Below are 12,034 nucleotides of genomic sequence, written 5' to 3'. Positions count from 1 at the left end.
AACGAGGCCTTATATATCTAACACTCTAAACTTCTAACACTGAGTATTAGATTAGATATATATTAAGGCCTGCTGGCTGCCATTCGCTGATTCGCTTGCAAGAGTATTAGATATATATACTCAGAGTATCTTTAATCCTTGTCACTATATATATCCTCAGTGTTAGAAGTTCAGGGTTTTAGGGCTACTGGTTGCCATTCGCTGATTCGCTTGCAAGATCATTTCCCCCCCTGAGCCTTTGTATAATTGTATGGAGCAGAGCACCGTTTGCTTTAGTGCTGCATTACAAAGATGAGCTTTTGCAATAAAAGCGAGATAGCAGACGAGAGCATTTCGACTTAACAGTTTGGCTAGTCACTGTATACACGCGCAAACTATTGTTTGTTGTATATTCCCTTCATCACATCGCTGTACACCTTATAAAATTTGAACTTCAGATTATCATATGACTTGTGAGAGTAAAGGCCTAAGCATCACGAAAGGTTTACGTTCACTGATGGGAAAAGGAACACGAAATAAAGATTGTGCCCAGAAATTTCACCCTGATAGAAATCAACAATTTTAATTTTACAAGGCTCTACAAAATTACATGTCAACCCTTCTCTCAACCATACTAAAGAAACCGATTCAAGGATAGTTATAGTTACACAACTACTTAGAGCACCCGTCGTTCTACCAATCTGGTGCAGAGCTAAATTAGATCAAGCTACGCTCCCGCTTGCCTAATAATTTACAGGGCCCTTTACACAACGGAGAAATGCAATAAAACCAACTGCTCAGACGAAAAGGAAAGTGAACCAACACCCTAGCGTTAGTGCTCGTGCTTCGCACGCCCTTTCAAGATCCCTGGAATAGGCGGTGAGCTCGGTAACCTACCTGTGCCATTGTTTGGCCTTTCCACATGCTGTACGTGTTGCCAATAAATATTTGACACGCTTGAGCTCTCACCTCCATTTGATATCGACTCTTGAGTGCTGTCATGTTGTTCTCTTCCACAGAATCGCATTTCTTTTAGGACGTATGAGTCGTCGTGCAGCTCGAATGGGGTGCTGCAGTTTCAAAAGACAAATTAAAGAAGAATGCAGCAAGACTTTCTGCAAGCAAACTTTCAAACTAAAGATCAACCAAAGTAATAGCCACATTTGACAAAGAAAGTATCATTCCCAGTCTTCTCACCTATTGAAGTCAAAATGCACCAGCTGCATATCTTCTGATATCTCAACTTCCACGGTAGCATGAGGTCGGGTCTGCAAGCAAAAGAATAAATATCCAGCGCTGCTCTAAACCATGTGCAGAAGTAGAGTTCACTTTCACTCGGTCTAGGGGTGTTTGGTTTGCCCCTGCTAAAATTTAGCCCCTATCACATCGAATGTTTGAACCTCCGTTCGGGGTATTAAATGTAGTCGGATTATAAAACTAATTTCTCAGCCGAAGATTAAAAAGTGAGACGAATCTAGTACAGTTGGTTGGGTCTATATTTCATACTCCTATTTGAAAGTCAAACGCTTGATGTGACCCGGGCTAAACTTTAGTCCACAGAACCAAACACCCCCTATGTACAAAAAGGGAACAGAACATAGAACTGAACTTATTCACCTGAACTAGGATAAATGGCAAAGCCACTCCACCAGAAGGCGTGTTTCCTGAACCATATGACTGTTCATTTCGTTGAATCAGGTTTTGCAGACCTACATACTTGATATGCCAGAAAAAGAAGCCCACAGATATGAAAATCACAAATTGGGTAGGTGATACATAAAACATAAATACTAGTTGTAAGAAACAGCAAGCACAAAAATACAAACAAATAGTTATTGCAAACATTTTCTGTGAACCAATACTGTGACAACTGACAAACAAGGTTATGAGCAATGATGGCACACCAGGTTTTCAGTAAAATTAGAATATGGATATAGAATTTCACCGTTTTTCTGGCAGAGTGCAAAGGGCATTGGTTTCGCAAATACTAGCTGGTCCAGGAACCAACCTGCTACAGCTAACAGCTTATTGAACGTGACTGCTGCATATGACAGTTGACTTATGTGCTCTACAAATCTAAACCAGCACAGGGAACAGAGTAGTGGACCTTGAAATGATGATGTGGATAACATATGCCAATGAAGGCACTGAGTTACACTAAATATGCAGCATAAGGAAATGCTTCTGTGTAACAATAAAGAAAATATTTGTTAAATCAGTTTACAGATGAAAATAAAGGATGACACGCAAGCGTATGTATTTGTTCTTCACTGAGACTTTAGTTGTGGTAAAGCCACAAGCAAACGAAGTATACAATACCATCAGCTCTTTTGCTCTAAGGGTTGTGCCATACAAGGTTTTACAGTCGTCCGACTAATCGTGATTAGTCGGCCTTATCGCCAGAGGGAACTCGATTAGGGTCTCCGACTCGACTAGAGTGACTAGGAAGCGATTAGTCGTCCTAGTCGCCGACTAATCGCGGTTAGTTGTCCAACAAGGTATAGCCGTCGACTAGTTTTGCCTGTTTTGGGCCACTAATCCGGTCTCTGTTACATGGGCCGGCCCACCATCGTACAACACAAACACTGTTTTGCCCTACTTGTACCAATATAGTACACGCATTACGCAGCGCACAGTCGTGCTCGCGCGTGCACCCTTCTCCAGCGCCGCCGCACCTTCTCCATCGCCGCCGCCCTCCTCTCCTGCTGCCCTGCTGTGCTTCGGCGGCCCTCTGCCCGAGCGTCAGCTGCACCCCCTCCATCACGCGGCAGCTGTAGTCTGTAGAGGCCCCCCTCCAGCACTGTTTTGCAAAATATAAATAGCATATAGTATACGTATGTATGCAACACTATCTCTACTCTTCAAAACTTCCTCCACGATCTTATCAGACCCATTAGTTTCTGCCTTCCGTAGCTATCCTCCCGACCCACTAGGCCACTACGGCAATGTCCCTAGGACATCTCTTGATCTCGCATACCCAGTCAAGAAATCTTGGGTCCGCCATTGAATCGGTGTGCTGCTGAAATCAGTGTACTGTTGTCCTGCTACAACTTTATATATTGATATATGCATATGGTCTTGTTATAGGTGGACGACTATAGGACGACTAGGAGTCGACTAGACTCGACTAATCGAGCAAATCAACGACTAATCGCAATTAGTCACCTTATCGGTGCTCAGGCGACTAGAGTCGACTAGCCGACTTTAAAACCTTGGTGCCATATATATAATAGATAAGTTATGAAGCAGAGGTGGAAAGAGGAAACTGGTATCATATCCTTACTTGGTCTTGTAGCTCCTGTAGATAAGCACTTTTCTTTTCAATCCTACCTTTCAGTCCCACAAGCTCCGTCTGTAAAAAAGGATAAAGCAGTGGATAAAAATAGCATAAGTAAAAACAAATGTCAAAATGCACTGTTAAGAGTGAAAAGAACCTTCATTTCTTCAATGTCACTTATACTAGTACGCGGCAAGCCCTTCCACTGGATCTCCTTTTTATCTTTAGATATAATGTCCATAGCCATCAGAACATTCAAAGCATCATAAACTCTTCGTCGTATATTTTTCTCATCATATTGTTGCTACATGTTAACATACGGTGAGGACCGAGCCCATATCAGATTAAGTAAATAAATTCATGCCAAGGAGTAGCCACATTTCTTACCGCGTTAGGGTTATCAGGATCTGGTGCCTCAATATTATTGTTGGGGTCTGTAAACTCAGCAACAAGTTCATCTGCCACCTGTCAAAGAAAGAGGATAAATATGAATTCCAAAATTTATTATCACAAAACACAGTACTGAACCTACAGGACTTTTAATTCATTAAAGAGGCTAAAAAAACATGCAGATAAACGATGTACAGTAGTAATACACTGATACTCTCATTTTCAAAGTTAAAATAATGTTATAGGATCATAGGGGCCAGCATGGATATGGAGCAATCTGCTCAAAATGATCAAAAGGCTACTTTTGTCCTCTGTATATAGTGCAAGGTTTTACCGTCGTCCGACTAATTGTGATTAGTTGCGATTAGTCGGCCTTATCGCTAGAGGGAGCTCGATTAGGGTCTCCGACTCGACTAGAGCGACTAGAAAGCAATTAGTCGTCCTAGTCGCCGACTAATAACGGTTAGTCGTCCGACAAGGTATAGTCGTCGACTAGTTCTGCCTGTTTTGGGCCACTAATCCAGTCTCTGTTACATGGGCCGTCCCACCATCGTACAGCACAAACAATGTTTTGCCCTACTTGTACCGATACGGTACACACATTACACAGCGCACAGTCGCGCTCGCGCGTGCACCCTTCTCCAGCGCCGCCGCACCTTCTCCATCGCTGTCGCCCTCCTCTCCTGCTGCCCTGTTGTGCTTCGGCAGCCCTCTGCTCGAGCGTCAGCTGCACCCCCTCCATCACGCGGCAGCTGTAGTCTGTAGAGGCTAGGGCTGGGCATTCGGTTTTTTTGGAACTTCGGTTCGGTTTTTCGTTTTTTCAAATATTAGAAACCGGTCGGTTTTCTAGAAAATTAAAAACCGGTAAGTTCGGTTTTGGTTTTTTACTTCGGTTTTTTTGGTAAAAACCGAATACCAAACTTATACTCAAATAAGGATACATGACAACACATTACACATAATTTTAAAAAGTAAAAATTATATAGGTATAAATATTTCAAAATATATCATACATCACATGCAAATAAGTGAATAGCAATTTTATTGCATTACATATTTAATTCACATAATGAAATAGTCAATTTTGAATTCATAAAGTTTGGTATTCGGTTTTTTGGTATTTCGGTTCGGTATACGGTGAAAACCGATTACGATACCAAATACCGAAATTCTCAGATGTAAAAACCGAAACCGAACGGAACTACCAAAAAACCGAAATTTTGGTTCGGTACGGTTCGGTTCGGTTTTCGGTCTTCGGTTTGCGGAAAAAAAAAAGGTCCACCCCTAGTAGAGGCCCCTCCAGCACTGTTTTGCAAAATATAAATAGCATATAGTATATGTATGTATGCAACACTATATCTACTCTTCAAAACTTCCTCCACGATCTTATCAGACCATTAGTTTCTGCCAATGTTATTAAAACTACGTTTAAACGATGTTTAAACTACGTTTAAACGTCAAAACTCTTAGAGGTTGAAACCACGTTTTAGCGTTTTGGCGTTCTAAACTGTAAAACGCAGTGTTTTATGCATTTTAGACTATTAGCTACTTTTGAGCCGGTCTATTAGTTACTTTTGGGGTTCAATCCAACTCATGGGTGAAGTTTTGGTAAGCCAGTAACCTCTCTGTTTTGGTATTTAACTTCATATTATTGTCTGAAATTATGATGTATTGATATTTTTCCTATGTTGTCTAAAACTACGTTTAAACAAAGTTTAAACGTTTAAAAGTCAAAATTTCACCCAGAGCGTTCCAACGTTTTATCGTTTTAATAACCTTGGTTTCTGCCTTCCGCAGCTATCCTCCCGACCCACTAGGCCACTACGGCAATGTCCCTAGGACATCTCTTGATCTCGCATACCCAGTCAAGAAATCTTGGGTCCGCCACTGAATCGGTGTGCTGCTGAAATCAGTGTACTGTTGTCCTGCTACAACTTTATATATTGATATATACATATGGTCTTGTTATAGGTGGACGACTAGGAGTCGACTAGACTTGACTAATCGAGCAAATCAACGACTAATCGCGATTAGTCACCTTATCGGTGCTCAGGCGACTAGAGTCGACTAGCCGACTTTAAAACCTTGATATAGTGCCATCAAGTTTTATTGTCTACATTTGTAATGTTCACAGGACCCTCTATTGAACAATTGAGGTAAAACCAGAGAAACAAGTGTAACAGTTTGTATGCATGAACACATATGAACAAGCCAGTTTAATGATCAAATGGCCACATCATCCTAGTACAGATAATGACGTTAGGTTTTAATTTTACAGTGCATCTAACCATAATTCCTCTTTCAAATAGTGGATCAAATCCTTTCAAATAGAAGTAATACAATCAAGCTAACAAAAAACAGTGCAAATTTGCAGTGTTTTTTCAACAGAAGAAAAGCGAGACAATCTGATCTAGAATACACAATTCGCACAACAAGAATAAATTGGAATAATAGAATGAAAAGGCACTGACCTCATTATATGTTGTTCTCCCTTTACTTTCAACTTTCTCACAAACTGCAAAGGAACAAATGGAACATGCATTAAGGCACCTATGATATCTTGCAGTCACTGCTTTACTGCACTATTCACTACATATGTAGCCTTCAAATGTATCAAGAAATGGATGTACTGACGTGATGGAAACAAAGATGGCATAGTTTAACTGCCTAAATTTTTGCATTTGAACTATGCTCCTATCTTAACATTCCAAAGATAACTGTCATATACAAGTATAAAATGGAAGGGGAAAAATGGACTTACCTTTCATACTAAACTGGCGCAGTCCCCGGTTACCTTTATCAGGACCCACTGCCCGTGTGCCTCTCCTTTTCTTCTTGCTGCAATTTTACAATGCCCCAAAAGCTTAGATAAGTAACAAAAAGAAAGGATACAAAAGAGTGCCTTAAGAAGTAGAAACTCCTGCTATGAATTTCAAACCTATTTACCATGATAAGTAACTGTGTATACAAGAGTGTGTGGTAGCAACATCATAAGACAAGACAAGACAAACAGTAACATCATAAGACAAGACAAACCGCGTGAATGGTAGCAAAAATATATTGTGCATTGTTAACTGTTAGGTTCAATTTACACAGTATAGATTTGTAGAACAATACAAGTCATATGACCAGTATAACAGCTTAACATGGGCGCATACTTCGCATAGACAACACATTGCATTCAGTTCGCCATTTAAAAAGTTTGTCTTATCTAGCAATGCTGACATTATTAGGAAGCCAAACCTACAACTACAAGCCGTGAGCTTAGTACATAGTACATACTTTGCAGCAAAATCATGCTTGCAGACATGAAAATGAAAATGGACACAGAAAGATCCTTCAGGACCTTCAATAAGGATGCTCGTCCAAATAACAACAGCTAACAGTTCGTCGTGAGACATACATTGCTACACAGAATGAGCAACTTCCCACAGTATCCTTCCTGTATTCTCCAGGACAAGCTTTTTCATGTCGACAGACTGTATGACTGTATGGATGCCTATCTCCAACATGGCAGCACAACAACCAAAGCACCCCCGTAGTTCGAACTTCGAATAACGAGCAAATAAGACTGGCATTAGCGCTTCACGTGCGCGGGACCTATAATATACCCATCCGACACAAGTTTCCACAAACCAACCTCGTAGGAGCCTGCGACGACGGCGCGTCGTCGCCGTTGATGTCGAGATTATTCAAGCGGAGGAACGTGCTGTCGCTGGCCGGCGTGGACGCGGCCGCCGCGGGCGCGGCCCCGAGGGCGGGACCCTTGGCAGCACCGTCGGGGGCGTGCTGCTCGCTGCGGCTGGACGGTGGTGAGCCGGCGCTGCCCCCACTGGTAGAAGCGGAGTGCGCGGCGCCGCCGGAGACCGCCGGCGGCGTGGCGAGGGCCGTCCGGGCCCCGGCCTGAGTAAGCGGCGGCGGGCGCTGGGTGTTTTGGGCGCCGCCCCCGTCCGGGTTGGGCGCCGCGCCGGAGACCATGGCCGCGCGGAGATCGCGCGAATCAGGGAGGGACGGAGCGAGGCGGAGCGCGGGATAAACCCTAAGGCAAGGGGGAAGGCGAGGAGAGTAGGAGACAAGTCAGACAACAACCGAAAGGAGGGGAGGTGGAGGTGGGGAGGTGCGGGCGCAAAATGGAGAGAGAGACGGAAATCGACGAGAGCGGCCAGGCCTGGCCAGGCACGGGACCTCGAATTTTGTTTTCCTGAATTTACTTTTGTTTTGGCTTGCGCCGTCTGTTTCGCGTTTCTTCCCTTTTTGAGCCGCTGCGATTTTTTGCGGTTCCGAATGTGTCGTGACGAGACGAGACCAGACGATGGTGGCGTCGCGCAACGCAGCGCAGGCGCCCCCGCACCGTGGCAGGCCGCGGGGATTTGTACGCGCCCACCAACAGCAGATTATAGCCCAGCCCATATAAACACACGTACTAGTTGCCTACTATCCACAGTAATTCAACGTCATGGTCTACGTGCAAGCAATATGGAATTTTACTTTGACGACCACCACTCGTTTGACACGCCGTGGATACTCGGAGCCGGAGTGCACTGGACGCGCCATCTGGAACCGGAAGCGTGTAGCCCACGCTGAGATCCGCGTTGTTTGGCCCAAAACGAATCGAGCCGGGCAGGTTCCGACCCAGTTCAAGCGAAGCCGCTTGGGAAAGCCGCCGTTCGATTCCACGCTCCAGCAGTCCAGGGCGTGTTCGGCTGGCTACAAGCTGACACTGTTGCAGCTGTTTGGACTGCTGCAGCTGCAATCCATAGAGAGAAAAATACTGTAGAAGCCGCAGCCGCAGCCGGATTGCAGCCGCAGCAAGCCGCAGCGAACAGCTTCTGCGTCTGCGACGACGAGACGTCTCCATGCCGAAAGTTCCGTTCGTCATCGTCCCCATCACGCCATCGGCAGACGCGCCATGTCCACGCGCACGAGGTACGGAGCGAATGCTAGTAGGAAAAAAACCGGAAATGCAATGTGTCTTCGGTGGTCAGTGCCAAGCAAATATCACTGCGACGGTGCTACATGGAGGATTTTTGCACATGCAAAGATGTAGATTGTAGAAGTAGGTACTCCTACCACGTATAGTAGGTGGTGGCAGTACATTGTACATGTGCAGTTCCTGTCGAACATAAAAATTGACTAATGACATCATTGACGAGATCTAGGGGAGTTTTTGTTATTTGCGGGGATTAAGGAGATTTAAGTTTTCAAACTAGCTCTAGCTCTGAAGATCTATCTTTAACATAAAAAAAATTAAATCTCTACTATATTTAAAGCATCAGTTTCAACGGTCATCTCGCGTCATCTTTTACAAATAACCTCTCACAGCAATTTCAAATTAACCCGTTGCACGTCTATAGATGGCCAAACGGCGACCCGGCACGGGTCAGACGCCCGCGGGCCACAACTCTGGCCCAGGCACGTCATGCCGGCCTGCTGACTGTGTCGGGCCGGCCCGTTAATCCGTCGACCATTTTGATTAAATCAGCATAAAATGTTAAAAACGATGTAGGAGTGGGGTTCGAACCCATGCCCTGATAGAAGTGCAGGAGACACTGGTCGTGTGATTGGTTTCCTTCTCCGAACGTGCAATGGTTAGGACGCTTTTGATATGGATGGGGGAGGAGAGTTGGACTCACAAGTGCACATGTTAGGACTCTTTTTTAGAGCATGAGATGCAGCATATTGAAGGAACATTCCACTTTTGGAGCGGCTCGATTCCATCTAAAAACTAACTAAATATGCTATATGTTAGAACAAAGTCGCTTGGTTTTACCTAACTCTGCAACCAAACACTATCTTATACTGCAATGTCGTACAAGCTTCATCAAACCTTTGGCCTCGATCTCATCGCAGTCTATGCTCGAATGATACATATTCTAAGAGGCAAAAAAACTTAAAATGCTAAGAGAGGTTTTTATTGGTCCGATGGATGTATAGGGGGTAGAGCTCCTCCCCTACTTGATGTAAGTGCAATCAAGCCCTAATTGTGGGTTTTGGTCATAATGACCATACAATTAGAGGACTAATCTATTTACTAAGCAATGCGACAGGAAAAGCACCAAAAAGGGAGAAAGCTTATGGCAAGGAGGGACACCTATAAAATATGTTATGCATTTTATTCATGTCTCTAATGTAGAGTTGTCGTACTATCAAGTTTCAGTGAATTTGTCTATGCCTTTGATTTTCAAATGCTTAAACTCCACAAAACACCTCTACCTAAACCTAGTTAGCTAGAGCCAAAATTTCAGATAATTCTGATCGGCGTGGGTTGCGCGGCCCTGTTGTGTCCTCACATTGTCGGACATTTATTGACCGTTGGAATCTGAATATTCTTGATTTGTTTAATTCTTTTGTCTCCAATAGATACCTGTTGTGTATCCTAACACAAGGATACAACAGAACAAGTTAAAAGCCCCATTGGTCCCCTTTGAAACTCTCTCTCCCCTCATTTGCTCACTTTGACTCAAAATTTCTGGCTCTTCTCCTCCAAGACTGAAACAAAACCACAAGAACAACAAGAACCCTAGGGTTTCTTCAGTTCTCCCATTGATCATTAGAGCATATCAAGGTCGACATTCATTCACTGATTCCTGGAGCTTGCTCTTAGATGGCGTGTGACTTTCTCCTCGAGCTATAAGATTATTGTAGCCTTGGATTGTTGTAAGTTACCCTTATTTATAGTCCTCGCAAGAGCTTTTGGCTTGACATTGAGGAAGGGTGCATGGTCCTTGGACTTTGTGGCTCTCCTCAACAACGTGGAGGTAGACAAGCCTTTTGGCAAGCTGAACCATATGATAAATGTTGTGTCTAAGTGTTCTTTGATTATTTGAGTTGTTATGGTTTAAGTGGCTTGCATTTGAATACCTCTCTACCCTATTATGTTTGATTACCGCGCATTGCTCATTTCAGTCTCATATTCTAGATAGAAGTAAGAAATCATATATATCAGATTATGTGAAGTTTGAGTGCGTTTGGTTCATTTATCGTTGTCTAACAGTGTCGAACTTTTGCACGGTAGTGCCGGGCTAGGAGCGGCACTACCTCTTTGGATTTTGATAGTTTCTCGAGCTGGAAATTTACAGATAGCCTATTCACCCCCTCTAGACGTACCAGATCCTTACACTTGAGCCGAAGATAGTAGTGCTACTATATAAAAGAGGCACACATTTTGATTTGCATCTGTTTGCACCGACAGAGGTACATAAGGCATGTTTGATTCTATAACTAAAGGGTTGTTTGGTTCTATACCTAGGTGCCAAAATTTGACATAAAATTTCAAGTCATACTTTCCTAAGGTTAGACACTCAAATTTTGCGCCACAATTTGTCACGTCTAAGGGAATCATGCCACACTTTTACAAGTCATTGACGAGTGAGACCTATATAGCAGGAGAAAATTCTTGCCGCGATTGCCAAACGCATGCCTAACTCGATCAAACTTGTTTAACCTTAAGCGTGGCAAACTGTGGCAATTGAGGCAGCAAACCAAACATCCCCTAAGATGCCAAAATCGCTACACATTTTTGTGCCACACTTGCATAAGGTGTCTAAAGTTAGGCGCTTAAATTCACCACAATTTGTCACGCCTAAGAGAATCTTGGACAATAATACAAGTCATTGACGAGCGAGATTTACGTAGGAGGAGAAAAATCTTACCATAACTGTGAATCTAAACTAAACATATGTCTAACTTAATCGAATTTGTCTAACTGGACAAACTGACAATTAAGGCTGAAAAAACAAACGGCCCTACGCTCTGTTGTGAAAACGGAAATGTACCGGAAGCGAAGACACTCCACCGCCATCGATCCCTGTAGCATGTGCCACCGTGTGTGAGGCGTGTCACTTGAACAGACAGTGCAGATTAAAAATTTGACCAACACGAGCTCTACTCCGTGCCCGTGGTGCCAAATACAGTAAAACCGTCTGAAGAAACTGCTGCTGTGCCGGCGCCGTGGTAGTACTAGCAGCCTGCAGTCCAGAAGGTACCAGAAGAGTAGGATTTGTACGTACAGCACACTAGCAGAACCCCCCAAAAAAATCTGCGCGGTGACGCCACACCTGACCGTAACGGGCACTCATCCATACGCATTCTCAACAGGCGGTCCACCTCCTCCACCACCAGCCGCCACCAGACATCAGCAGCCTGCCAGAAACATAATACCGCCTTCTCCAAGGTTGCAACCCCCGGGCCGGGGCAGGCGGGCAGGGTGTCAGTGTCACTATGTCCGACGCGGATACGGATCAGCACCGGCTGCCCTCCGCGGGCCCACCTCCCTCCCTCCCTCCCTTTTCCTTCATTCTCCTTCTCCACGCGCGGGGCGCCCCTCCTCCTATTTATGGCGGCCCGCGCCAGCGGCTTCTGGTTCCTCACCTCCTGGTCAGACCAAGC

The 12,034-nt window shown here is 44.3% G+C and overlaps 1 protein-coding gene across 1 annotated transcript; it reads right to left on the bottom strand.

Annotated features, from left to right (window-relative positions):
• Positions 1–522: 522 nt before the first annotated feature.
• On the bottom strand, positions 523–7,753 carry LOC100283679 (uncharacterized). The gene is made up of 9 exons (NM_001156580.2): positions 7,287–7,753; positions 6,408–6,484; positions 6,118–6,161; positions 3,644–3,721; positions 3,414–3,560; positions 3,263–3,331; positions 1,597–1,695; positions 1,177–1,247; positions 523–1,049 (listed from the first exon to the last, which is right to left on the bottom strand). Exons 1-9 carry the CDS (start codon positions 7,622–7,624, stop codon positions 812–814), a joined length of 1,161 nt encoding a protein of 386 aa, NP_001150052.2. The 5' UTR covers positions 7,625–7,753; the 3' UTR covers positions 523–811.
• Positions 7,754–12,034: the final 4,281 nt, after the last annotated feature.

This window comes from Zea mays, chromosome 1, assembly GCF_902167145.1.
Source record: "Zea mays cultivar B73 chromosome 1, Zm-B73-REFERENCE-NAM-5.0, whole genome shotgun sequence".
NCBI classification, from domain to species: Eukaryota; Viridiplantae; Streptophyta; class Magnoliopsida; order Poales; family Poaceae; genus Zea; species Zea mays.
This window is presented reverse-complemented; position numbering and strand designations above follow the sequence as displayed.